Genomic DNA, 27,256 nt, shown 5'->3' on the forward strand with positions numbered 1-27,256 from the left:
GGGGGGGTGGTGAAGCTGTGAGCCCACGCTCCATCCCCCTCCTGGGTCCCCCTGAGCCACGGCCCCTGTCAGCCGCTTCCTCCTCACCCCACCCCTACCCTCACTGCAAACTATTAGCCGTCAGGCAATTCTGCCATAAAAGAAAATCACAGCAAATAAAAGGGGCGGAGCGGGGGGGGGGGAGGGTTCACTAAAAAGGACATAATGTCACATCGATTAGAAAGACCACCACAAAACATTTGAGCACACTCAGAACACGTAGCGTGGATTCACGGCAACCCCACACAAGGAATGGATTCTGTTCTGGGGACTCTACCCAAGGTCTGGTGTTCAAAGCCCCGCGTTCACACAGGGCATTGACTGTTCTTATCTGCTTGCGGATTCGTTTCCTCGGTCGGCAGCGTACATTTTCTTTCTTGGCTAAAACCTCTCAAGAGAGGAGCCCGCTTCCAAACACCGGGCCCCCCGGGGCTGGCCGAGGCCTGCGTCTCGTGTTGCACACGCCCCTATGCTGTCGTTTGCCCAGGCGTGTTGTCACACGTCCGTGGACAGTGTGACCTTCTCTGGGAAGCGGGGATTCGAACCGTGTGTGGACCTCCCTGCCGGCCAGGGCTTGCACAATACGAAAATGGGAGTCCCGAGTCGGGGGGAGAAATGAAACCAAACTGTCAAACCAAACCGTCAACCAGTTTTTTGGTTTGTTTTTCCCGGGCAAAACAGCCTTAAGGTCTACCGGCTGTCGAGGGGCAGAGGCCAAGAGCAAGGATGCTTCTGGAGCGCGGACCTGGAGACAGCAAGGGGGAGGGGGAGACGGGGCTGCCAACCCCGCAGAGAGCCCTGACAAGCCCCTGCGCCACAGGCCTGCGTGACTCTGCGTGGCCCCGTGGACAGGGGCCCTCCCAGCGGTGGGACAGACAGAGCACAGGCCCCCCAGTGGGCAGGGCGGCCAAGGACAGGAGCTCACCGCGTGCGCGTGGTCAGAATCCTAACCCGACCCCAGTCCTGAGGGAAGACACAAACCCAAAGGGTAGGGCTTTCTACAAAACCGCCAGCCCCTTCTCTTCAAAAAAGTCCATTTTCCCGAAGACAAAGATGGGCTGGGGAACGGTTTCACATAAAAGGAGACCAAAGAGCTGGGGCCGCTACGCTACAGGTCATGCTGGGTGGGGAATGGTTATTACTGGGACCACTGGCCCGACTCAGGTGTCACAGGCGATTAGGTAACATCAGGGTGCTAGCCCCAGAATGAGATCACTTACTGTCATTATATAAAATAACGTCCTTGTCCTTAGGAAGTCTGCACTTGGGCATTTAAGGAGTAAATTTACTTTGGTCAGAAAAAAAATTATGTATTTATATACAAATAAATATAAAGTGAGAGGGAGACATACACACCACAAAGGCGCAAATGCTAACTAGATCTGGGGGAAGAGCTTATAGGCATTTCTTTTTTAATACTGTTCTTTAAAAGATTATCAAATAAAAACTATAACAACTAAAAACAGCACCCACCCATGTAAACAAGGGGCAGGGGTATCCAAAGCAGAAGGGAGAGGCGATTCAACCCAGTGGTTCACACTGTGCGATGTGGCTATAGCCTCTCTGGCCTCGGTCTTCCCATCTGTAAAATGGCTGGGACAGTACTGTGCCTCCCTCGAGGAACAGCCATGAACATTCCATGAGTTCATGTGGCAGAAGCCCTTCATTTGCCTGGCTCATGGTCCAGAACCCAAGAATGCTAGCTATGCTCATCTGTGCTGAATCCTTCTTATTTTCTGCATTCTTGATGCTTCTGAATTTGGGGCCTTGATCCTGGAGAGATCCTAGCACCGACTAATGGCCAAACACTTCCCTGCAAACACATCTCTGATATAGACACCAACCAATCCAGAGCTCATACCCCGACCATCAGCCCTAGATCACCCCAGGGACACCCTCATAAGCCCCAAACTTACTCAGTGCCTTGCCTTGTACAATCCTGAGCCTACCCAGTGTACCTATCCTGCCTCCACCACTCTTTCTGAGAAAACCCCAACAAAGGCTCTGTGCTTTTCTCTCCCCATGCTTCTGCCTTCCAACCAACTCTGGTCCTGTGTTCCATGGCCCTATGTGGCGAGCTGCGTCCCCTGTTCCCAGGGTCTGTGCTGCTTTCTCCTTGAGGATCATCTCCACGCCTGCTGCCTCAGCATCCCTGATGAAAACAAGCCCCATTTTCACGGCCCTTTTTGAATACAGTACCTTTTTGTGAGCTGTTCATTTGGGAAATGCTCCCAACAGCTGGACAGATAACTGTCTTACCATCTCCTTAGACACCCAGAATGCTCTGGTGTAAGGTTGGGGACCTGAGTTTAGGACCTGGGGTCCCACTCTGGGTGTCTGCGTCAGAGGTGGGGGGGTGGGGATACACTGAGGAAAATGAAACGACATGGTAAGGACCGCAGCTCCTGCCAATGCCGCCATTTTCACACTGTGCTTGGTAAGTCAGGGGCCTGGGCCTCACTCGGGTAGCTACAATGTTGCCATGGCAACTGTAATCGCATGTACTCGGCCCTCAAAAACACAGTGGTGAAAGGCTGGGTAGCTTGGGCCAAGTCCCTTAACTTGTCCAAGTTTCAGAAGGAGAGCCCACCCCCACCCCAGCTGATGGGGCTGGTGCTACCCCACGTGTAGGCCCGTGGGGCTCACAGCGGGTTGGCCTCCGCTCCAGGCGCAGGTGCAGGCCCCGGGTCACGGCCCCTCCTCCACCACAGGGGTTAGCCCAGGGAGCGCTGCGTTCGCAAGCCACCGGGTCCCACCTGCCGTCTTGTCCTCTCGGAAGGTCAGGGACACGCCCACGCTGGCTGCGTACTGTGTGAGCAAGGCCATGGCCTGGCCTGGCACCGGGTCCTTGAGCTGCAGACCCAGCTGCCCGGCCACCGTCGGGAAGCCCCTGGCAGGCCCTGCGGGCAGGACGGAGACCTTCGGAGACCACCCCATCCGTGTCCCCACGTCTTCCCGTGCCCGGGCTGCCCCCGGCTCCCCGACTCCGGTCCCCGCCCGGGGCCCACCGTCCCCTGCTGCCAAGGCCTCGGGCTGCCCGTCCCTGCCGTCGTTCTCCGCGCTGGGGGCGGCCACGAGCTCCCAGGGGTCTTGACCCAGGGGGGCTGGCGGCTGCCAGGGGCTGGGCCTGGGGATGATTTGCAGCGACGCCGCCAGGCGAGGCTTCCTGCGGCCACTGTCCTCCGTGCCTGAGGCGGTGCTGGCTGGTGACGCCATGGCTGGATACGGGGACCCTAGGGGACAGCTGACCCAATCTCACTGACTGTGCCCTTTTACACACGCTGGCGCGGCCTCACGTGAGGAGCACGTGGCTGGGTGGACCTTCCAGGGCAAGCTCCGCCCCCACCTCACTGCTGGCCAATGAGAGCCTGCAGAGCTATGTCGGACAGCCTGCCCAGCCAATGGGAAGGCCAGCCTCCTGGATACCAACTGTCAGGATGTGGAGCTCAGGTTGCGGGATCTCGGTATCTCGTGGGACTTCAGGCCGGGAGTCGGGAGGGGAGGAAGGCGGCGGCGTCCAGTTAACTATTCTCCAGCCCTTTGTGGTCCTGGAAGTAAAGACCCGGGAAAGGTATGGGGTGCGCGTCCAGAGCTTCAGCCTTCCTCCCGTTCCATGATGCCCCCAACCACACTCATCACACCAAAGTGTTCCCCAACAATAAGCTTGCGTGGGGGAGGGGCATAGTGGTCTGATAAACGCAGGTGTTCTCAATGGAAGCAGCCGCACAGCATTTGAAGGTTTACTCTCTGAAAACTGTAGGCTTTCCTGAAGCTGCTTGCCAAAATTAACCATTGGCAACCCCCCCCTTTTTTTTCAGAAGGAATTTTAAGTTGGCTTATAAAAATATCCCAGGACAGCAGTTCTTTAAGAGACTAGGGATAAAGGAAAAATAACAAAAACAAAATGAAGTTAGGGATGCAGACAATTTACACATGGCCTTCTATGATGTAGCATGCAAATGTTTTAAGCGGCCACAAATTTAACAGGAGCTTTATAGGCGCCAGTGAACAGGAAAATAGGACCCGTTACTGAGTTCATAGTCTGTAAGATCTGTCACTCTTGCTGCTGCTACTGACTGCCACCTTTGGGGGAGACAAGGCTGAGCAGGAAGTGTGGAAGCAGGCGTAAATGAAGAGTAGTGGGTCCAGGGACTTCCAGCCTGGGAAGAGCGTGCAGGAGAGAGGCATGCTCTCATAGCCACCCACCAAAGAAAAAAGTCTCAGACTCTTGGCCTGAAATTAGACACTTAGACTTAGAAATTGATCTTTCAGAAATACCGGTGCTCATGGAGCCTGGGTGGCTCAGTCGGTTAAGCATCTGAATCGATTCTTGATTTCAATTCAGGTCCCGATCCCAGGGTCGTGGGATGGAGCCCCTGTTGGGCTCCACACTGTGGATGCTGCTTGGGATTCTCTCTCCCTTGCTCTCTGCCCCTCCCCTGCTCATACTCTGTCTCTCTCAAAATAAATTAAAAAAAATTTTAAACATAAAAATAAAAATAATGGTTCTCAAAATGTGGTGCCTGGACCAGCATCACCTGGGAATTCATTAGAAATGCAAATTCTTGAATTACATCGCAGACCTACTGAGCCAGAAACTCTGGGAGTGGAGCCCAGCAAAGTAGTTTCATAAGGCTTCCAGGGGATTCTGGAACGCTCGAGTTTGAGAATTATTGGGTTAAGATGATGGTGAGACTTATGATTGCACAGTAGTTCTTAAAATGTAATCCTCCCCGCCCCACAAACACAATCAACATCACTTGGGAATTAAGGAATGCAAATGATCAGGTCCCCTCCACCCCCACCCAGTAACTGTTTTGCACTCCATTCAAGTGATGGGATGGAAGCTAGAACTTGAGAAGCAACGCCTAGAGCTATATTTGCGGGACCACTGGGAGAGTCTCGCGCACTCTAGGGGTACCGGTACCCCTAGTTATAAATTCTTTGGATTTCTACTCACTGATCCAGGGCTTGGTTCATAGTAGGTGCTCCGTACTCAGTGTTTGCTGAATGAATAAATTTAATACTGAACAACAAGCCTGCAGGGATGGGATTCGAATTTGCGTCAAACTGGCCTTCACTACACGGACCTGAGGGGACTGTATATCCATGTACTGCCCAAGGCGCCGCCTCCATTCCCATTCCCCCTCCACCCGGGAGGTGGCGCTCCACAGCGGCCGCGGAGGCCAGGTTGGGAGGCGGGACTTCCTGCCTTCGAGGGAGCACTTCCGGCCCTGCCCGGAAGACTGTTAACTGCCGTCGTGGTGCGTTCCATCCCGGGCGCTGGAGTCGGCGTGTAGTTTTTGGGCTCCCTCGTGGCGCGCGGGTTAGGCGGGTGTCCCGCGGAGCTCCAGGCCGCCGACGAGCACCGCGGGGTCCGGGCCACGTAAGTGCGCGCGCCGCGCGGACGGCGGGGCGAGGGGGTCTCCGGGCAGCGAGCGGAGCTCCAGTCGGTCGGTGCGCGTGTCCGCGGGCTCCACGCCGGCTGACTTTGGGACAGGTTCCGCAGCCGCTGCGCAGGGGGTGTCAGCTCCTGCGTCGGGAAGCGGTGAGGCTCCCACAGATGCAACCTGTGGCAGCAGCCGGCCGGCGCACAGCAGTTCCCGCGGGGCCTCTGCTGGTCGGAGGTGAGGGCGGGAAATGAGGCTGCCTCGTCGGGGGGCTTTTCCGAGCTCGTGGGCTCCACCAGCTCCCTCTGCCTGCCCGGAATTGTTTTAGGCTGTTTGAATCCTTTCTTGTCGTTCGTTTCCGGATTTGTTCTTTCAGTTTATGTGCGCGGGTCGCTACTATGGGAAGAAGTGAAGTCTCTGCCCCATGAGGAGGGACTGTTAGAGCAGCTTCGAATCAGAGTTTCGGCTTTAAACATCTAATCACACATTGCAGTGCGTGCTCTGGAGAAAGGGTGCAGGTGGTGGGGAGGAGAGCCTGCCCGAAGCTTCCAGTCCGGGAATCCGAAGGAGGAGTAGGATTTTGTAGGTGGGCGGGAAGGGTGCTGGTGTGGGTTCTAAGCAGAGAGATAGTGTGCAGTGAAAGGAGGTCCGGCGAGGAAATCCCCAAGGAGGCCACTGTGCTTGGAGCCCAGGCACAAGAGATGAGCCAGACGTGAGCTTGGAGATGTGTTTGGGGATATGGTACACTGCTTTATCAGGGATGCAGCCACCTCGGGGAGGCGTGGGTGCTCCCTAACTACCATCAAGACAGAAGGTCCTGTGGAAGCCAGTGTTTGCACAAGGATTCACTGAGCACTTCCTTGGCCACTGCTCTCTCCTGTCCTGCTATGGGAAAGAGGAGGACTGCCTGCAGAGCTCGGAGGATGAATCAGATACAGTATCTGTCCTGGAAGAGCTCACGGTCTCTCACAAAAGATCAGGCTACGTAGAGTGAGGCTGAAGTGCCACGAGGAAGCGCTCATTTGAGAAGTGTTTATTGGTGCCTCCGTGTGATGGGAATTTTGCACCAGATACGTGGATGTAGGGAGATTACAGAGTAAACTTATAAAATACAGTGGCTGTTCCAAGGGAAAAGATTGCTGCTTACCAAGACTAATGCTAGTGTTTGCTCTCGGATGCATGGGAGAGAAGGGGTTCAGAACTTGGACTCTGAATTGGATGGGGGGCGGGAGGGTCAAGCTCTTGGCCTCGGGGAGTTCGCTCTTTCCTGAGCCTCAGTTTCCTGAGCTCCATAGTAGGGGCAAGAGAAGACTGACACACGCAGCCTGTGTTGGGCAGATGCTGGTGTTCAGTAAGTGAACACTGCAGTTGTTTTTGTGGTTGATAAAAAAGACGGGTGACATGGCTGTGTATTCTTCTAGAGCAGTTTGTATCTGGCAAAGTCCTTTGACGTAAATTTGTTTTTCTTAACTTCCATTCTTTTGACATAAATTTATGTTTTTACATTTTTAAGTGCTTTTTAAATTTATTTTTGAGAGATAGAGAGTGCGAGTTTGGGAGGCGCAGAGAGAGAGAGGGAAACACAGGCTCTGAGCTGTCAGCACACAGCCTGATGCGGGGCTCGAACTCCCTAACCAAGAGATCATGACCTGAACTGAAGTCGGATCCTCAACCGACTGAACCGCCCAGGTGCCCCCCAAGACATAAATTTATTAATCAGCACACTGTTGCCTTTTCTGCAAGGTACCGCGACTGACAGTGGGAGGACAGATGAAAAAGACTCATTCCCTGGCTTTGGGTGAACTTGAATTGGTCTTGGGAGTGTAGCCTGGGGTGTAGGGTGTGCAGCCTACAAGTGTGTGATTGTAACATGTGACAGCTGTGGTAGAGGCTGAGCGCTCACCACCGGGCCGATGTCATCCCCTCCCATGCTCCTCGCCCATTCTGTGGCCTCCCTGGTTGCTTCTCACACCCCTCCCTGCCCCAGGACGTTTGCGCGTGTTCATTCTGCCAGGAGCCCTAGACCCAGTCCTCTGCTTGGTTCTGTTCCTCATGATGTTCGGCTGTGCCAGATGCCGCCTTCTGAGTGAGGCTTTCCCGGGCTGCCGTTGCCCATCACCATTGTCGTCGGCTCCCTCCTGGTTGGCTGGGTGATTTTAATATAGCGCTAATATCTGGCAGGAGGCTACATGTTGATTTCTTCTTCCTTATCCACCTCCCGAAATAAAATCCTAGCCCTTTTTTTCCTCTCCCAAGAGTGCTGGAAAGCATCGTCAGGTTTGAGTCTCCAAGAAAGCTCTTGCTGCGTCCTTCTGGTTTTCCGGGATGGACTTCCCCAGCTCCCTGCCCCCCACGCTGTTTAGGACCGGCCCCCTCGGTCTGAGTAACGGCCCCGACCTGTCATCCACGTGCAGCTGGAGAGACGCGCTCGCCCTGCCTGAGCCCCTGGCCCAGAGCTACCAGGTGAGGATGGCGGGAAGGGCCCCTCCACGGGCCCCCTTTTTCCGCATTCACACCCACCTTCAGGATGAGGGCCGGGGGGAGGCATTGGCGCAAATCCGCCAAGACACAGGCCTAGCCAGAGCCTCCCCTTGGGGTTACGGAGGACGCCCCACTCTCCACAGAGGCTTTCCTGAACAGCGGCTTTTGCCTCGCTCGCCTCTCCCTCCCCTTGCTCTGTCTTTCCCATATTTGCCCAGCAGATACTCACTGATGGGCCCCTGTGCGGTGCTGGGGACCTTTAGAGGCCCCGGGAAGCCAGCGTGAGTGAGTCACATCCATCCTCTGCGTGTGGGACTAAGCGTTCCGGCTGAGTGAGAACAGACCAGTGGGGAAAGGATACATCGTTAACCGAGTGTGATGAGGGCTCTGAACCAGCACGGTGGGGATGAAGGGGTGGGCGTGGGGTGGTGGGAAGGGATGAGGCCGGCGGGGAGGAGAGGCCTCTAGGACAGGAAGGACAAGGCTCTTTCCCTGGAAGCCCAAGCCATCTGGCTCCCACCCGCAGACAGGCTGCCTAAGGATCATGCCAGGCGGGCAAGCCTGCGGGCTCCCCGGGTAGGTAACCGCTCCGTCTCCCCGGGCGGAAGTGGGAGTCAGGCGGCACTCGGGTCACCAGTCGTGGCCTGGGGGGTTCCTCCTTTGACACTCAGCACAGCCCTGAGCTCCCCACCCTCCCCTTAGCTGTGTCTGGGGCCAGCCTCCCCATGCCCCCATTTCTTCACCAGTAAAGTGATGGGGACTGTTATACCAGTGAGTTAATAAATGACACATGCCGGCAGCGCCTGGGGCCGTGCTGACCGTGTTGTCGTCGGGCTTGTGTGTCCTCAGAAGGGGGTGTCATGTGTGGCCACAGCCCCGCTCTGGGAGCCAGAGACCCCAGGTCCCATTCCCTTGCTGCCTCCTGGTCCCGGTAAGTATCTTGGTCCTTGGAGATCCCTCCCAAGCTGCTCCCCGTGTCGCTTCTGGGCCCTTTCCAGTTCCCGAGACAAACCCCCTTCCCAGCCTCACTGTTCCTCAGATCCCTGGGACCCTGGGGTGACCGCCCAGGACCTGCTTTTCCGGGGAGGGGTCTCTTTCCGAAGAAAGCCCCAGGCCGTGCTGGACGTCACGGAGCAGGTGAGTGGCCGAGCGGTGGCCAGGGCTGTGTGGCTGCGAGGTGGCCAGGGCTGTGCTCAGTGACCTGGCCCCTCTCCCACAGCTCAGTCGCTTCCTGTGGGACCACGGGGATGTGGCCTTTGCGCCTCTGGGGAAGCTGATGCTGGAGAACTTCAGACTCGAGGGAGCACGGGTGAGTAGCTCCCATCCTGCTAGGAGAGGGGTCCCCGCTTCTTGGGGTGGCCATGGGGGCACAAGCTTGACGAGGCCTTTCCACACAGAGCCTTTCTAAGACGAAGACAGTGGTCAGTGTCAAGAGCCTCCTCCAGGACCTCGGCGGACATCAGCCCTGGGGGCAAGTGGCCAGTGAGACAGCCCGGGCTGCGTAGGCCTCACTGCTGGGGGTGTGGAAGGAGCCAGGGCACGGACTCGGGTTTCCGTCACGGTCCCCTCCCGTGCCCCGTGCAGTTCTGAGCCGTCGGTCACACACAACAGCAGCTCTAAGTGGGAGAGAGAATTAAATTCATGGACTGCAGGCATGGCTGCATCTGGGTGCTAAAGTAACGTTGATAGGGCCCTGTAGTTTCTCCTTCGCTTGGCTTGTCATACTCTAGACGCACAGTGTCTAAGCGGCAGTAAAACAGCTTAGGATTTCAAGGAAAAAACGGGGGTCTCTCCGGAGGCACCAGCAGAAGTTCTGGGAAGGGTGTGGTTGGCCTGGTCCCGTCTTGCTTCTCCGTGAGCCACTCACCCTTGCAGCGTGTGGGGCTGGGGAATGGGGTTGGAGGCATTTGCCAAAGGAAGAACTTCTAGGTAGATAAAAACTGCACCTGCTGGCCCGGCCTCCCTTGGGAGGGAACCTAGTCCTCCTCTCTGTCACTGTCACTGCCACGGCCTCAGCCCTGCTGCTCTCTCGTCCCCAGGTGTCCCTGGGCTTCCCTCAGCTTCCGGCAGCGCCGCTTCTCCATCCTTGGGGGGCCGGTCCTGGGCACGTCGGTGGCCGGCATCCTGGGGGAGCTGCTGCACGAGGAGCTGGCCCTGCGGTGGGAGCAGCTTCTCCTGGACGATGCGTTTACCGGGGGTGCGATGGCCTGGGTGCCCGGAAGGGCACCCCGGGAGGGACAGCTGGTCTTCCCTGCGGGAGGCGCCCTAGACAAGCTGTGTATCCTTCCGCGCCCGGCGGGGTTGCGGAGGCGGCGCCGTGGGGGAAGGGGCTGCTCCCTGCGTGGTCTCCGGGCAGGATGGGGGGACGGGGGATTTGCGGGGACCAGAGCTCGCATGCTTCTCCTTAGCGAGAGGCCCAGGTTTCCAACAGGTCATCGTGAGCCCCAGCGGTGACCCCCGGACCCTCGGGGACCCTGGCCACATCTGGCTCCGTGGACCCGTCCGGCAGGTGGTGACGCGCACCGTGCAGGGGGAATGTGAGTCCCTCAGACCCCTCCCTTCCTCCCTCCTTTGCTCCCTCGCTGACTGACCTGCTGCCTGACTCTGACCGTGACCCTCTCCGTCCCTCAGCCCTGCTGGCCGTCCGGTCTGACTACCACTGTGCCCTGTGGAAGGTCAGCAAGCAGGGGCGGCCCGTCCCCCTCCAGGTGCTGCAGGTCGGGAAGGGGGCCACAGGGATCAGCCTCAGGTGAGGGGCTCGGACGAGCGGGCCTGCGAGGAGAGGGGCGTGGGAAGAGGGAGCTGAGCTCACCCCACTCCTCCCTGCAGCCCGCACCTGCCCGGGGAGCTGGCCGTCTGCAGCCGGTCGGGCACCGTGTGCCTGTGGACCCCTCAGGACGGGTAACGCCCCCTTCCTACAGAAATCCTCTGCACCTCTAAACAACCCCCCCCCCAACCACAGCCCGTGTGCCCCATGCCACATGTCCTGGACCCTGGGCCGTGTTCCCCGGTATACCCCCCCCAGCCTGTCTCCCCTCCCACGGCCGGCCTGTCTCCCCAAGGCTGCAGCAGATCTACAAGGACCCCGAGACCCTCGTGTTCCGGGACCCCTCTCCCTGGCGTTGGGCAGACTTCACGGCCCACCCCCGGGTGCTGACCGTGGGCGACCGCACGGGAGTGAAAATCGTCGACACTCAGGTGAGGGGAGGGGACCGGTGCTGGCGCAGCAGTGGGATGGAGCGGACACACGGGGGAGGGCAGGGCCGGGAAGGGGGCCTCCCCAGAGGGCCCCCAGCGGGGGGGACAGGCGGGAGGTCTGGCCGCAGCCCCCCGGCTGACCCGGTTCCTCGCCCAGGGCCCCCCTGGCTGTGGCCTGCTGCTCTTCCGCGGGGGGGCAGAAGCAGCGTGTCAGAAGGGGGAGCGTGTCCTGCTGGCGCAGTGCCTGGGGGGGTGCGGCCCCGAGCCCCTGCACCCCACGCTCCACCTCATCCTTACCCAGGTGAGCACCGCCCCCTCCTCCCCCCTGCACAGTGTCAGGCAGGGAATCTGAAATGAGCTGACGGGTGGGCGGGGCCTAAGGTGGCCCCAGGGATGGCCCGGGTGAGGGAAGGAAGGCGTGGGGTGTCCAGGGGTGTCTGAGGGTCCGCCCCGCCCCCTCCAGGACCCCGGGGTGTTAGTAGGTGTGTCTCCAGTGTAGGTTGTGGGCTTGGGCGGGAGGGCCCAGCTGAGGCCTGGTGGGTCTCTCTGTGACAAGCCTTCTCTGCGTCTCCTGAGAGCCTGTCCCCATGAGGTGCTCGGGGTGACAGACGCACCTGGGAAATGTCTCCCGTGACAGCTCTGGGGCTTCAGCTCTTGAGAGCCAGGGAGGGGGCCACACAGAGCTACCTGTTTCATCAGACCTTTCTCACAGGCCTCACCTGCGTGGCCCCCTTGGGTCACATCTGCCCCCCCCCAACACACACAGCCATCCCCCGCAGCATGGCCTCCTGGGTCGCAGCCTCCCCACGTTCACCGCCATCGTAGGCCCCTGCAGTCGTGTCCCCCCTCCCCCACACCCCCCCAGTCAAATAGTCACAGCCCTGAGGCTTGTTTCTCGTTTCCTGTCCCCCCAGTTCTCGCTCTACTTGGTGGATGAGCGCCTCCCCTTGGTGCCCCTGCTGAAGTGGGAGCACGAGCTCCCCTCCGCCCCCCTGTTCGCCCAGCTGCTGCCCCCGGCCCGGCCCGGCCACGCGCGGCCACTGCTGCTGGGGGCCCAGGGCGGGGACCTGCGGCTGCTGCAGCTCGCAGGTGAGGACCGGGCAGGGCTGGGGGTGGGGGGGCGGCGCAGGAAGCTGGGCGGCCCCTCAGCTCTCCATCCTCCCTCCAGGAGCGGGGACCTCCGCACCCCGGCTGGCAGGGCCCCCCCAGTCTCTCCCCTCCAGCAGCGACTCCCTCTCTGCGTTCCCCCTGCTGGAGCCCAAGAGTCAGTGGCGGCTGCAGGAGCGTCTGAAAGCACCAACGATAGGTGCGCTGGGGCAGCGGGACGAGGGGGCGGGGGGCCTGCGCCCCCACCAGGCCCCTGGCATCACCGTCCCCCCTGGCCCCCCAGGTCTGGTTGCCACCGTTCCGTCCTCCACCTCCACGCCAGCCCTGTTGCTCTTCCAGCTCTCCGCAGCTGGGGACGTCTTCCACCAGTGCCTCCGCCTCCAGGAGGACCCCGGGCCCGACTCCCGTGCCCCCACAGCTTCCTGGAGCCCCCAAGCCACTGCCCGCTGCGGCCACTGGCTGAAGGGCCTGCTGGAGGTGCCGTCGCCTCCCCCCGTCTGGACAGCACCCGCTTTCTCCCACCGCCGGGTGCTGGGCTGCGTGGAACAGCGGCAGGGCGAACAGAGAGGGCTGGAGGGCCTCCGAGCGGCCATGGCCGAAGGGCGGCTCCTGCTGCGGAGGGACCTGGGCGCCGTGCCCTCCGCGGAGCCGCCACCCGCCCCAGAGCCCGGCCCTGAGGACGAGCTCCGCGCACGGTTGGAGGCCGCCTGGGAGGGCCGGGCGGCCGCCTGGTGGGAGAGGCAGCAGGGCGGCAGCTCGGGGCCCGGGAGACGGCCCAAGCGGCCCAAGCGCCGGACTCAGCTGTCCAGCACTTTCTCCTCCCTCAGTGGCCGCCTGGACCCGTCAGATGCCACCAGCCCCCCTCCCAGCCCACGCCGGGCGTCCCCTGAGGCCGGGTCTCAAGCACCAGTGACCCCGCCCCCCCAGAAGTTGACCCAGGAGCCGTGGGCTCAGCGTGTCCCCTCGGAGCGGCGGCAGACGCTGCGGGACTATATGGCCAAGCTTCCGCTCCAAGCGGACACCCCAGGGGGCGTCTCCTCACCCCTCTCCCAGGCCTCCAGTGTCCAGGCCACCCCCTCCGGGCAGCAGGCCCTCCAGGAAGGCTCAGCCAAGCAGCCGATCCGAAGGCACACCCTGGGAGGTGCCGCCGTGGCCTCTTCGCAGGCCTCTAGCGGCCGGGCCACCCCCTCAGGCTCCCAGCCGCCGCGGAAGAGGCCCCGCATGGGCTTCTGAGGCCCCAGGAGGTGCCCCCCGCAACCCCTATCCTGGGAGGCCGCCTTCAGGGACAGCTGCGCCCTCCGCGGCTGGAGGCTGGGAAGTGAGGAGAACCGTCTCCAGGGAGCAGACCTTTCTGCTTCCTGGAGGTCACGGGACTGCAGGAGAGACCCCCAAAATGATGGGGGCCAAGTGAGAGCAACGGGGACCACAGAGTAGTCTTTTCTCCTGCGTATGCTGTGGCGTGAGGGTCAGTCCAAGCCACATGCTGCCAAGGCCCTGGGGTCCCGGCCTGGGTGGGGGTTCCCTCCGGGGGACAGTGTTGTGCTTTAAAGCGGGAGCCCTGGCCAGGCCACGGGCTGTGCTGCACGGGAGCCAGGGCCTCCCGAGCCCCCACTGGCACCGGGGTCACGGCCGGTGCCCTGCCGAGCTCAGGGAGGCCGCAGGTGCTGGTGCTGGTTGGTGAGTGTTGAGCAGTTTCCACCGTGATCTGACGGTTGCTGGGGGAGACCCTCGGCCCACGTGTAGGGATTGAATAAACTTGGCCGAACGTGGTTTTGAGCGATCAAGTTCCTGAGGCTGGCAGCGTCCCCTTGCATAGCTTTTGACGCGGAACCCCTAAAGTCCCTTCCCCTGAAGCCCGTGGCTCAGTGGACGATCCTGCTGTCCTGGGGGTGGGGAACAGCCCCCCCGGAATGTCACAGGACACCAGGATTGCTTCTAGGTTCCCACTCACACGTGAAGAGAAAGACTGACTCTCTTCTGGGGTCCCTGGTGGGACGGATCGCACACGACTCGCGCAGGTGTTAAATCACACGCTGACTCACTCGGGCGGGTCCTGGTGCGTCTGTAATGCTCTCAGGAGCCGCTCGCGGTTACACAGCCTACACCACGGGGGACGGGGACGGCACTTGGGGGGGCACTGGTGTGGGAGGAGCCGTGCGACAGGCCCACATGGCAGCCGAGGCCCCGGCGCCCTCAGGAAGTGCAGCTTGTTGGAAGAAAGGGGAACCAGGCCGGGGTGGGGGGCTGCACCCACCGGGGGCCCTGGTCACGGCTTCACCATCCATGTTAGTCTAGGGGTGGAAGGCCCACCTTGGGGTTCAGTCCAAGCCAAATTCAATGTCGTTGCGGCTGTCTCCTGCCTCGGGCTCCGCAGGCTCTGTCCCCGACTGTGGCTCGTTCTCGGCAATGTTTCCTGAAGAGGCAGGCGGGAAGGTAACTGTTTCCGGGAAGTGTGGTCAGCGCCTCCCCTCTTCCTGTGCGTGGCCTTGGGTCAACCACGCGGGCTGGCGTTGAGAAAGGAGCCTGGCAGGGGCGCCCAGGGGGCTCAGTCGGTTAAGCAACTGACTTCTGATTTGGGCTCAGGCCATGATCTCCTGATTCGTGAGTTCAAGCCCCGAACCAGGCTCTGCGCTGACAGTGTGGAGCTCGCTTGGGATTCTCTCTCTCCCTCCCTCTGCCCTTCCCCTGCTCTTGTGTGTCTGCAAAAAAAAAATAGAAAAAGCAGTCTGCCCAGCTAAGAACAGGAATGGTCTGGGTTCAGCAGATGCCCAAGGACAGTTCAGTCTGTACCCCACCCGGTTTGCTTGTCACCTGCTTTCCCCGGCCGTGTGTGTGTGTGTGTGTGTGTGTGTGTGTGTGTGTGTGTGTGTGCGCGCGCGTGCGCGCGCCAGGCCAGGCAGACATGCTGGTCTGTGACCTCACGTGTGCCACCTGGCCAGCCAGGAGCTCTGGGCGCTCCCTGTGCTGAACCTCCCTTCCCTGCCCGCACCACCTCACTCCTCGTGCACCCGATCGTGGACCTTCACGTGGAGGACCCCACGCTCAGGCCTCAGTCACCCTCTCCCTTCCCACGCTCCTAGTCGTGGTGTCCCCGGACCCCGCCCTCCCTCAGAAGTCTGGGTCTGCCGAGGCCGAGGATCGGATGGTGATGGGAGGTGACAACACAGGTGCCCCAGCCCCCCTGAGACCTGCGTGGCCTTAAGCAGCCCCGGAGATGCCCGCCCGGGAGCGTGTCCGCCCTGCAGCCTGCCAGCCCCGGCCAGCAAGCAGCAGGGAGCGACGTCCGAGCCGGACACCATCTGCAACCGTCTCCGAGGTCTGCCGTGATCGGCCCTCTCCAGCCCGCTGGCTGCCCTCCCTGGGTCTGGGGTCAGCGGTTCGTTCCCTCCCCCTCATCAAAGCCTCACAGGGTGGCATTACCTGGGGGAGAGGCTGAAAGGAGGTCACTGTCCCTGTCACTGGAAGGGGGATGGGTGGCGCCCTCTTGGCAGGTTGGGGACATCTGGAGGCGCCTCGTCGTGGAGCTCCTGAATCAGCGGGCGTGGGGACGCGGTGTCTCTACTTTGGGCTTCCGAGCCCCCCTTTGCTGCTGCTTGAACTATGTGCGCAAAGGGCGTCTCAGCCTTCCTCGAGGCGCCCTTGGGGACCGCGAATATGCTTGAGAGGGCGTCTGGGGTGTTTCCCAGCACTGGGAGTGAGGCGCAGTCCAGCTCAGGGTCGCTGTCATCGCTGGAGCCCGAGATGGCTGTAACCTTTGTGACGCACACCTGTTGAGAAAGAAAAGTTGAGAGCGTGTCCGTGTTCACAATGGTCACAGTCAGATGCCTGGCGCTGACTCTGCTCTCTTGCTGGTCATAACATACTCTGTTGTCACGTACCAGGAAGGCGCGGGGAGCCCAGCACCCTGGCCTTGGGAAGTCGGGCCTCGGGGGCGGGGGTGCCCTCGGCCAGCCGTCCTGAGCTCCCCAGCAACGCCGCGCCCCTCGGCGGCCCGCTGCCAGCTGTGCGTGGCCACACTCCCCTCACCCACCCCGTGCCCGCCACGCCAGCCCTCCCGGGGCTCCAGGTCGCCGCTGCTCTGAGCCTCGGCCTCGCCCAGATGCAGCCCCCGGGGCGGGGGGGAGGGGAGGAGAGGGGGGGGCTGTGGTCCGTGTGCATTTCCTTCCTTCATGATGAGCTCCTGCGCACAGACGGCGCCTCAGGGATTCCTCTCCCCCAGACCCCGCGATGCCGGAGCGCAGCGGCTCGGGTCCCCCCAGGAGAAGTCCCCGTCCTGCCGCCGACACTGTCCGTCCCCGCCTGTGTGCCGCTACAGGACGAATATCCCGAAAACGAGCATGCGGTGCCCCGGAAGGACAGACCAGTCGTCAGGTAGTTATGTATGAGGAGCAGGTACAAAACGTCATGGCGGAATGCGCCCTCGGGAAGACCTCGCAGAAGCAGGCCGCCGTGACAGCCGCCCTTCCTCCGGTGGGGGACGGCCGAGGGCACGGTGCTGGGGGGCAGGAGCGCCTGGCTCGCGCTGAGGGGCTGTGCCCCATAAGCGACATGACGTTAGGCTTGTGCGGGAAGGCAGGGCTCCCGACCTGGTCCTGGCCGTCCAGAGGCTCGCCGGCGTCCACGTCCTCCAAGTCGGGCAGGTCCTGGAAGAGCAAACAGTCCCCGTCACCCGGCGGCGCACATGTGGGTGACACAGACGCGTGCGCGAGGCCCGAGAGCCTGGGTGGTGCCCGTGCACAGTGCGCTGGAGAAACGAGGAAGGACCCGACGGGCAGGTGTGCACGCTCCCGATGCACGAGTGTCGGGCACCCGCACCTCATCAGTGACCGTGACCGAGGTTTGCAGGAACCTCTACCTCTCGCTCTGCTTCCCTGTGGCGTTACAGACACTGCCACCTCCTCTGTGGAAAGTGTTGGGGCCCAAACCACACGCATCCCTGGTGTACAAGTTAGTCCCAGGGCTCTGGGGGGGCAGAAGGGAGTACAGCCGGGACCCGCCCCCCCCCCCCGACAGCTGGGAGGCTTGGGTGTTGTGGGTCCGTTGCTGTCTGTCGCTTCATCTGCAGCCCCCAGGGCAGCACAGGTGCGGTTAGGTGGGTGAGCTCCGTAGCCAGACTGCCTGGTGTCGTGTTCCTGCTCTGTGGCCTTGGGCAAGTTGCTTAACCTCTGTTTCTCAATCCCCTCATCTGTAAAACGAGGATGATAATGGTACCTACCACCTCGAAGAGGTTTGGGACCCGCGTGAAGTTGTGAGGTTTGCCAGGGAGGGGGCGGAGGCAGGCACAGCTGCGCGCGCGGGTTTAAGCTGGAGGGGCCCGCTCGTGCCCAGAGCAGCAGGCCAGCCTTCCCGGCGACGCCAGGGAGCGCCAGCTGCCCGCTGGGCATGAGGCTGCAGGGGTGAGGAACGCCTCCCCACTCCTCGCCTGCCCCCCCCAAACACGCTTCCTAGGGATTGTGACAAAATGGTGAATTCCCACGGTTCCCGTTCCCACGGCCGGAGTTTTTACGGCAAGTCCCAAAATGGAGCATCTGGGAGGAGGGGTGTTGTTCTCAAGGCCAAACAGGTCAGCTGGACAGCTGTCCCTGGGGGAGCAGAGGCTCTGGTGACAAACATCCTGTTCTTAACAATTCTGTGTGAGGCCGGCGGGACAGGGTGGCCAGGCCGTGTGACTCGCGGGGAACCTCGGCGCCGGCCCGTCTCAGTCTCGAACGTGCGCGTGTCTGACCCCCCCCCCCCCCCCCCCCCCCCCCCCCGGGAGATCGTGGCTGAACGCGGGTCTGCTCAGTAGGTCTGGAGTGAATCCTGGCCAGCGTGGGAACGGCGAGCCCACTGGCCTCGGAGCCCGCTTTGGCGAGCTGGGGCTCTGAATGTTTGGGTGTGACCTGATGCCAACGGCGAGGCGGACCCGTCTCTCCAGACGCCGCTCTTTACGTACATGGATGAGGAGCTGCTCCCGGGCCTCCGGTCTCATGGTGTCCGGATCCTCGTCTCCGCCAGGTCCTGTGCCTAACGCACCGTCAGTGGCCACAGTCTGGGGCGCTGACTCTAAGGACAACACAGAGTTATCAACCTTGGGGCTGGTTGTGTGCACAGTAGTCAGGCTGACAAGCCCAAGAGCAGGGGAGGCCAGGCCCTGGGGCAGAAGCCGTGAGCACCCCCGGATTAGGACAGGGCTCTGTCTAAAGAGGAGGAGAGGAAAAAGCCACCGTCTTGCTGAAACTCGGCAGGGACCCCGGGAAGATAAACATATCAGTCGGCGAGCAGCGCGGAATCCGCCGGTGCCCAGAAGGGCTCGTCAGGTCACTGATTTGTCAAGGAAACAAAGGCCCGCTGGGGAGATGCTGGGAGGCCAAGGTCACGGCCCTGGCCAGGAGGGGCTGAGCCCACCACCCACTGGGACTGCCTGTCCCCGGTCACGGCACGGGTGTCGGGGCGCCCGCTAATGATGTAACCACGCAGGGTTGCCGGGAGCGTGGAGTCGGGATGGGCTCCTCCTTCCTACTTGTGGCTCCCGCTCTCCTAGGTCCCCCTGACCCGATCCGAGGTCCCGTCTTCAGCTTGCTCTTCCGGGTCTTGGCGGCAGTTATTAGACATCAACAGCTCAACTCTCTGGTCACACTTAGGTCCAGCGTAGCCCAGAGCCACAGTGGGCACCGATGGAGCGGGAAGCAAGGAGGCGGGCCAAGGATTTCTGTGGTTGCCACTGTGGCCCTTCAGTCACCAGGCCCAGCGGTCATGGCCTCCACACGGCCATCCCTGTGGCTTCTCGGATTCTGTGCTTGTAATAACTCCTGTGGCCCTCTCCCCGCCTGGTTGGCCCTTCCTCCTGCTCCACTTGTCCTGTTCATGGCACTGTGTCTCCGACTTCCCAGCCACCGGACCCGGGGTGGGGGGGGGGGCCAGGCAGTGGCAGGTTCCTTTTTCCTAACAGACGATCTGCTTAGGCTTTGTTTTGGTAAAAGGTGAGGCAGGGAGAGGGTGCATCGCGTCCGCACCGTGGCAAAGGGGCTCTCTTCATTTCCCAGAGGCTGAAGCAGGCGCGGAGAGGATGTGGGGTTTGCCTGAGGTCACGCAGCTGAGGGAGGGTTGGACGTGGCTTTGATCTCAGGGTGTCTCTGTAGACACAGCACGGCCCCACCTGCTCGCAGGTGTCTTAGTGAAACACTTGTGTCATTCTCGGACGACTTCGTGACCACCCAGAGCAGGGGAAGCCCCTCTAGGGAGATGCGGAAGGTGCCGGGATTCCCACGGTGGGGGTGGGAGGGGCACCCTCCACTCTCCTTCCTGCCCCCTCTGCCCAGAGACGTGACTTCTGGTCGGAGATGCGGACTTCCGGTGGGGGTGGGGAGTGACTCAGGCGGCCCGTGCCGGGCTCCTAAGTGCGAGAGATCTCCCAGCAGGGCTGGTCGCATGGTTATGTCTTCTTTCCCTCTGTCCTTTGTCCTTTGGTTGTGAGGAAAGACCGTCCAACGCAGGAAAGGTGAATGGAAAAGTAATTTTTTTAAGGTTTTTATATTTAGATTTGCTTTTCTTGGGTCATTTGAATGGGAATGCCTTTCTCAGAGTCGTCTGAATGGAAGTAGAAGAAAGGTCCCCTTGCTCTGCCCGCTCAGTGCTCGGGATGCGCAGGGGGGCCGGAAAGCGAAGGCCGCAGCCCTGCCAAGTGAGGGAGGAATCTGGAATCCAGCGTGGGCTCTGGAGGCGGCTCTGGCTTCAGTCCCCACCGCCACCATTTGCTGGCTCTCGACTTGGGAGCAAGTTACTACGTCACCTCTCTGAGCCTCGGTTTCCACCTCCATAGAATGGGGCCGTGATGACGGCATGTACCTTCCAAGGTGGCTGGAAGGCCACGCAAGACCCGGCCTGGGACCCTCTGGCCTCCATTGAGCACCCACGGGCGTCAGATGCACAGCGGCAGTGTCTGCGCTGCGGACCATGGAGGCCGCCGCGAGCCGGCTCTCTTCACCCGTGTCCTCTGTCCACGCAAGAAGGCCAGGGATGGCTTCGCTGCTGGACCCTCTGCCGCCGGGCTCTAGCTTTGGCTTCAGAGCAGAGGCTCCGGGAGGGAGCCAGCAGGTGCAAGCGTGGCCCGGACGGTCAGCCTCCCCGGGTGGGCACGGCTGGCTTGTGCCTTTTAAGTCACAAGGCCTATCCTGTGTCCACCTGTGGGAACCTGAGGAAAAACGGACCCTTCTGAGAGATTCTCTCAGGGCACAAGGGCGACCAGGCCCTGGGGGGCTAACAGCCCCATCCAGCAAAGCCAGGCCGTGGGCATACAAAGCCGCCCGCGTGTTTCCTAAGGAAGAGGTTATTCAGAACAAGTCCCGCTTTAAGAGAAGCACTCCAGCCTTGTGGCAAAGTCTGGAGAGCGGTGACCGGCGTGGAAGAGGGGCGAGCTGAGCCGCAGGGAGCATTGTTTCCTTTCTCTGCCAAGGCCCTGCAGACATAACTGTTTCTCGGGAAATTCTTGGGTCTCAGGCGCCAGCAGGGACAGCGCCCCTGAGGTCCTGATGGGTGGTCCGGTCCATCCCTCCCTGCGTTCACCCTCCTTCCTAAAGTGAACTTGCATCTCCCATGCGCACAGCGTGTCAAAGGCGTTGGGCTGTTCCGGTGTCCCTGGAGAAAAGGCTGTGGGTCTCGATCCCCGTGGGGGTGGGGCAGTACTTGGGGGAGGGGAGCACGGTGGGGCTCCGGAGGGTGAATCGTCAGGAAGGTCTGCTCTGTTCAGATCCTTTAGCTGGAAAGAGAATTGATCCGTGCTGGGCCTCTGGGGTGTGGCCGCTGCCCCTCGGGCTGGGATCCTCGGTGGTCTGGGGACAGGGCTACTTCTAGGTCTCCCCCAGACAGCGGGGACCTTCCTTCTGGGATCCCTGTGTCCTGGGCCAGCACAGCTGAGCTCCCCGACTTTTAAACCCCCAAGGCTGCTCGGGGGGACGAAACGTGCCCCGTCTCTCAAGGCCCCACCGACGGGGCATTGTCCAGGTCCGGCTCAACGAAGCAGGGCCACAGGTGAAGGGCAGCAGCCCCGGTGGGTCCTGGGTTTCTCTGCTAGTTAGCAGGACCCAAGGAGCGTGGCCGGAACCTGCCAGGCGGCCTGCTTTGCCCAGATCTGCATCGTCTGCTTCTGTAGCCACAGCCGCGTTCAGCTACGGAGCGGGTGAGATGTGACCAGTACTGAGGGGCTGAAGTCTTTGTATTTCTCATTCACTTGAAATTTGAAACGGAAGCAGCGTGAGACAACTCATTGCTTTCAGAGCGACTACATTTCACTTGAACCGCTGAGAGTTGGCGTCTGCATCGGGATGCAAGGTGGCAGAACATGCTGGACTCGGAACATGTAGCGCCAATAACAGTATCTCCTTAAGGATTTACATTGTTCAGGGGCGCCTGGGGGCGCAGTCAGTTAAGCGTCCAACTCTCGATCTCAGCTCAGGTCATGATCTCACGGTTTGTGGGTTTGAGCCCTGAGTTGGGCTCTGTGCTGACAGCTCAGAGCCTGCTTGGGATTCTGTCTCTCCTTCTCTCTGCCCCTCCCTGCTTTTGGGTGTACATGTGCGCATGCACTCTCTCTCTCTCTCTCTCAAGATAAACTTTAAAAAGAGAATTTTACGTTGTTTAAATGATTATATATTTTTTAAATTAAAAATGTCTTTAATTTTTGAGAGAGCACACAAAAGCAGGGGAGGGGCAGAGAGAGAGGGACGCACAGAGTTGGAAGCAGGCTCCAGGCTCTGAGCTGCCAGCACAGAGCCCGACGTGGGGCTTGGGGTTTTGAACAGCAGGATCATGACCTGAGCCAAAGTCGGATGCCTAACCGGCTGAGCCACCCAGGCGCTGCAAATGATTATGTCTTAGGTATAATGGATTCGATAAAATACAACGATAGTGTTTCACCCATTTCTTTTGACTTTGTTTACCAGAAAGTGCAGTGATGGCCCCATTGTATTCCCACGGGCAGCGCAGCTCTAGAAAATGAAGCCTGTATACTTTATCCTGAAGACACAGAATCAGAAGAGGTGGAAAGCAGCCCGGGCCCCACAGGCGCGTGGCTCAGAGGCTGCGGACCCAGGGGACGTGTCGGTCCCCGCGGGCGCATTCGTGTGGCTCTCCCGCTCCTTACCTTCACAGGCAGCTCTGGGGGCGGCCGGCTTCGGGGCCTCCTCCGGGGGCGCCCCCTCTGGCCCCTGGTCTTCAGCGCCTCTGTTGGCCTCCCCGGGCAGCTCCTCTATGAGACTCCGCTGTTCCGGGAAGAGCTCATCCTTGGCCTCAAAGCTTTCCCGGACAAACAGCTCCATTCTCTGCCGCCTGCCTCCCTCCTCACCAGGCTCTCCCGGCCCTTCCACGGTGGCATCCGCCTTGTCCTTCCCGGCTGGCACCGCCTCCGCCCCTGCGCGAGAGAAGTCCAAAGGTGAACCGGAGACCTCCTGGGGGGACGAGGGGTCTGGACGCCTCTAGGGGACACGCAGTGAACTGTGAGCGGGGGGCTGAGCTCAGGGGGCTGCCGGGGACATGGCGAAGGTGTCCGTCACAGTGAATCAGCAGAGCTAACTGTCCACGGAGAGGCCACCTGGCACATCTGTCTAGTGGAACAGACGTGGCCTTGAAGAGAACAGCACAGGAGGCTCGGAGGAGATGCGCACGGCAGCGTGGGGGTGTAGGGGCTGTGGGGCCTGTCTCTGCTTTCAGAAGGCTCGGCTCAACAGGGGTGTGTGTGTGTGTGTGTGTGTGTGTGTGTGTGTGAGTGCTCGCGAGCGTGTGAATGGTGTGTAAATCCAATCTAAGTAGGTACAAGACAGATGTCTGTTTTACTATTCTTAAAGCTTTTCCAAAAACACGAGGGGCGCCTGAGGGGCTTAGTGGGTTGGGCGTCCGACTTCGGCTCAGGTCACGATCTCAAGGCTTGTGAGTTCAAGCCCCACGTCAGGCTCTATGCTGACAACTCAGAGCCTGGAGCCTGTTTCGGATTCTGTGTCTCCCTCTCTCTCTCTGCCCCTTCCCTGATCATTCTCTCTCTCGAAAATAATTAAACATTAAAAAAATTTTTTTTAATAAAAAAAATTTGAGAAGTCCCCCTGTATAGACGCTGGCTGGTGTAACTGCTGTGTGGGGTGCGAGGGAAATCCGCACGACTCCATGGTACTTGGATATGAATCCGATACTCGTTTGTGGGGACAGAATAATGGCCCCACAAAGGTGTCCACCTCCTCATCCTAGAACCTGTGAATATGTGACCTCGTGCGGTGGAAGGGACCTGGAGATGAGATTAAGGACCTGGAGATGGAGCGATGAGCCCAGATTATCCAGGTGGGCTCGATGTCACCACGCGGATCCCAAAGAGGGGTGCAGGGGCATCAGCTCTGCGGAGGAAGATGGAGGAGGGGCCACAGGCCAAAGGACATGCGCGCCTCTAGAAGCTGGGATAGAGGAAATAACAGATTCTCCCCGGGAGCCTCCAGAAAGAATGCAGCCCTGCCCACGTCTTGATTTTAGTCCTATGAGACCCATGTCAGACTTCTGACCTACAAAACTGTGATCATAGGGGTGCCGGGGGGCTCAGTCAGTTGGGCGTCTGACTTCAGCTCAGGTCATGGTCTCACAGTTCGTGGGTTCGAGCCCCGCGTCAGGCTCTGTGCTGACAGTTCAGAGTCTGGAGCCTGCTTCAGATTCTGTGTCTCCCTCTCTCTCTGCCCCTCCCCTGCTCACACTCCATCTCTCTCCAAAATAAAATAAAAACATTAAAAAAAATTTGTTTAACTGTGATCATAAATGTGTGGTTTCAGCCCCCCCCATTTATGGTAATTTGTTACGGCGGTCACAGAAAACCAGTACAGCGTTTATTTTGGGAAACTGAGGCTATTTTTAATACGATTGTGCTTTAACCATGAAAAGTGGCTTGGAACTGCACGTGAATGCCGGGGCTATTCCTGTCAGTAGGAGGGTGAGGCCACAGCACATGGATTGGGGGGGTGTGAACGATCAAAAATAAATCCCGGAGGCACCTGGGTGGCTCAGTTGGCTAAGCATTTGACACTTGATTTTGGCTCACATCATGATCTCATGGTTCATGAGTTCGAGCCCCGCATTGGGCTCTGCGCTGACAGCTCAGAGCTTGCTCGGGATTCTCTCTCTACTTCTCTCTGCCCCTCACCCTACTCGTACTCTCTCTTTCTGTCAATAAATAAACATTAAAAAAATAAATCCTCAAACCGAAAGACCAAGTTCACCGGCCCAGATTTCTAGTCTACACAGAGAGCTGAGTGCTTCCGTCCAGGGCGCGTACCTTCCTTCCGGCCGGCTTGCTGCAGCTTTCTCTCTTCCGCCTGCTGCTTAATCATCGCTAGGGCCTCGATGCTGTCGGTGATCTTCTTCCGCTCTCTGCTCTCCCACTGCTCTCTCTCCTGTCTCTCAGCCTCGAGCCCGCCCCTGGCCCAGGCCTCTGCACAAGCTCTGTCGATGAGGACACACAAAAAAACCAGAGATTGTGGAGGTTTCAATTTTCCCAGGTTAAAAGTAAACTCAGAACATACGCTGTCCGACTAAACGCGCTCATTTCCCCCAAGTCACGCTGAAGGCACATGGGACATGTGGCCACAAGGATACCGGACAACACGTGCGCACTTCCGCCTTTCGTGGTTGGCAAAGCCCTCTTAATGTGATGTCAAAAGCAGCGGTAACAAAAGAAAAACAGAAATCGAGACTCCATCGATACCAGAACTGTTTGTAACAAAGGGAATACCATGAACAAAGTAAAAGGGCAACCTACAGAATGTGGGAAAGTATTTGCAAATCGTATGCCTGCTGAGGGATGTGTATATAGAATACATTAAAAAACTCCTACAGCTCATTAGCACAAAGACCACACGGTTTAAAAATAGAAGTTTTTTCAATGAAATGAGAAGCCACAGATGGGGAGAAAATATTTATAAGGAAGATAATTAGAAGGACTGGAAGTCCCCAACGGTGACACCAGATGCCGGCGAGGACACGGAGCAGCAAGAAGTAACTCATTGCTGGCGGGAGTGTGGGCAGTGCTGCCACTCTGGAAGGGAGCCTGGCAACCTCAAGGCTAAGCGTCACCTTCCCAGGGGCGCCTGGGCGGCTCAGTCGGTTAAACTTCCGACTTCGGCTCAGGCCATGATTTCGCGGTTCGTGGGTTTGAGCCCCGACAGCTCAGAGCCTGGAGCCTGCTTCCGATTCTGTGTCTCCCTCTCTCTTTGCCCCTCCCCTGCTCACGATCTGTCTCTGTCTCTCAAAAATAAATAAATGTTAAAAAACTTAAAAAAACAAAACACAGATAAAGTCATGACAACACATAGGGCAGTCCTGGGTTCGATATTCCAAATATAAAAAAGAGCTCTTGCGAACCTTTTTCTTACAAAAAGGCCTTCACAAGGAGCCTGGGAGAAAGTTCTAGGCGGAGAGAGGAAATCCACCTGCCTGACACACGGTGTAAGGACGCCCGGCCACGGCAGTCACCCCAAAATTAAATGAGATACAGTCTTCCCTCACCGGTTAACCCTGCTAAGACTTCTTTCACATGGCTGTGTCTGCTGAAGTTATGAGCTGTCACAAACTTTCTAGAAAACAATTAGAAAGTATTTACAAGCACCTTTGAAAAGGCTCAAACCACCGTCTAATCCGGTAATACAACTCCTAGAGTTCCACCTTGCGGAAATCAGTAGCAGCAAGGTTGGAGACTTATGTGCAAGGATACTTATTGGGGGTTATGAGAAAAAAATCAATGAATAAAGTGCTCAAAAATAGGGAATTGCTTATGAACAGTTTGGTGGCCATCAGACTTGTTTCCTAAGAAGGCGTGATGATGTGTGAAAATGCTCACAAGTGAGAAATGTGGACACGTGCTCTATTAAGCGTGCTCAACAATTTCGTATTGAAACGTGATCCAAAGGCTTTCCCCCTCCTTACCTGTCCTTTGGGAAAACTGGTCTGTCATCCAGATACGTTAGATGTTTTAGTCGAACAGTGACTGTCCTTCGATAGTTAGCGATGCGTCTGATAACGGGGTTTCCCATCAAATTCAGTACACGCTGTAAGCACGGACCCAAGAGGTTACTAAAATGGGTGTCGCTGAAAGATGTCACATGTGCGGCGCCCTGAGAGAACAAAACCCAACGCGTGTGCCCACGCCACCTCCTCGTGACTCTGCCACGGGAGCCAGAGGGGATGCCTCACTTTTGTGTCATCAGAGCTGATGACAACGGAGCGGCCCTGTCTTGCACTTGAGCTCAGGATCTGAAATCTCACCGTCCTTCCAGAACAGCCTCGGAGAGCGTGTCCGGAGGCCTCTCCAAGCCAGCGAGGGCACTATTTTGCTCACGCAAGCTCTTTTGCTGACATAACCCTCGCTCTAATTGATCGTTTTCTCTCTTTCCCAGCCAGCACCTGTTTTAGGAAAGCGTATACTGCGGCGGCCAGGCGGCCAGGAAGCACTAACGCGCCCCCCCCCGTCTTTACACACCATCCCCTCCTTTCCTGCCTGCGGAACTCGGAGGAGTGAACAGGCAAGATGAGGGCCGGGAGAACCATTTAAAACTAATTGTTTTGGGGCGCCTGGGGGGCTCAGTTGGTTAAGCGTCTGACTTTGGCTCAGGGCATGATCTCATGGGTCATGGGTTCCAGCCCCGCGTAGGGCTCTGTGCTGACAGCTCAGAGCCTGGAGCTGCTTCTGATTCTGTGTCTCCCTCTCTCTCTGACCCTCCCCTGCTCACTCTCTGTCTCTCAAAAATAAATAAACATTAAAAAAATAATTAAAGAGGTGATTCAGATCAGGTGGTCATGGGGCGGGCCCTGGCCCAGCCTGACAGGTGTCCTGACAAGAGGGGACTAGGGCACACACGGAGAAAGGACCTCGTGATGGCCCAGCGTCTGAGGAGGGAGGAACTCGTGATGGCGCAGCGTCTAAGGAGGGAGGACCTCGTGACGGCACAGCTGCTGAGGAGGGAGGATCTTGTGACAGCGCAGCGGCTGAGGAGGGAGGACCTCGTGACGGCGCAGCGGCTGAGGAGGGAGGACCTCGTGAC

The 27,256-nt window shown here is 59.2% G+C and overlaps 3 protein-coding genes across 11 annotated transcripts in view; 1 reads left to right on the forward strand and 2 right to left on the reverse strand.

Moving 5' to 3' along the window:
* Positions 1 to 1,823: 1,823 nt before the first annotated feature.
* ADAD2 (adenosine deaminase domain containing 2) lies at positions 1,824 to 3,316 on the reverse strand. The gene is made up of 3 exons (XM_029926141.1): positions 3,048 to 3,316; positions 2,796 to 2,939; positions 1,824 to 1,852 (listed from the first exon to the last, which is right to left on the reverse strand). The coding sequence occupies exons 1-3, from the start codon at positions 3,253 to 3,255 to the stop codon at positions 1,824 to 1,826; spliced, it is 381 nt and encodes a 126-aa protein (XP_029782001.1). The 5' UTR covers positions 3,256 to 3,316.
* Positions 3,317 to 5,267: 1,951 nt separating this feature from the next.
* Positions 5,268 to 13,985, forward strand: TAF1C (TATA-box binding protein associated factor, RNA polymerase I subunit C). 9 transcript variants are annotated; one of them, XM_029924202.1, is made up of 15 exons: positions 5,268 to 5,425; positions 7,686 to 7,892; positions 8,760 to 8,841; positions 8,950 to 9,047; positions 9,130 to 9,219; positions 9,308 to 9,392; positions 9,950 to 10,107; positions 10,342 to 10,447; positions 10,542 to 10,659; positions 10,740 to 10,811; positions 10,973 to 11,108; positions 11,266 to 11,409; positions 12,023 to 12,197; positions 12,277 to 12,414; positions 12,499 to 13,985. In XM_029924202.1, exons 2-15 carry the CDS (start codon positions 7,755 to 7,757, stop codon positions 13,446 to 13,448), a joined length of 2,490 nt encoding a protein of 829 aa, XP_029780062.1. In that variant the 5' UTR covers positions 5,268 to 5,425; positions 7,686 to 7,754; the 3' UTR covers positions 13,449 to 13,985. The 9 variants fall into 9 exon arrangements, with proteins under 9 accessions (XP_029780062.1, XP_029780059.1, XP_029780060.1 ...); XM_029924199.1 differs by having other exon boundaries at positions 9,308 to 9,381; positions 9,950 to 10,188; positions 10,331 to 10,447; XM_029924200.1 differs by having other exon boundaries at positions 9,308 to 9,381; positions 10,319 to 10,447.
* Positions 13,986 to 14,260: 275 nt separating this feature from the next.
* Positions 14,261 to 27,256, reverse strand: part of DNAAF1 (dynein axonemal assembly factor 1) — a 19,598-nt gene continuing 6,602 nt past the window's right edge. Inside the window, 8 exon segments of the mRNA XM_029924209.1 lie at positions 14,261 to 14,628; positions 15,636 to 15,721; positions 15,723 to 15,982; positions 16,802 to 16,858; positions 18,151 to 18,260; positions 22,336 to 22,602; positions 24,496 to 24,662; positions 26,142 to 26,263. Coding sequence (XP_029780069.1) covers positions 14,534 to 14,628; positions 15,636 to 15,721; positions 15,723 to 15,982; positions 16,802 to 16,858; positions 18,151 to 18,260; positions 22,336 to 22,602; positions 24,496 to 24,662; positions 26,142 to 26,263 — 1,164 coding nt within the window. The 3' untranslated portion in view covers positions 14,261 to 14,533.

The sequence above is a fragment of the Suricata suricatta genome, chromosome 16, assembly GCF_006229205.1.
Source record: "Suricata suricatta isolate VVHF042 chromosome 16, meerkat_22Aug2017_6uvM2_HiC, whole genome shotgun sequence".
Classification (NCBI taxonomy): Eukaryota; Metazoa; Chordata; class Mammalia; order Carnivora; family Herpestidae; genus Suricata; species Suricata suricatta.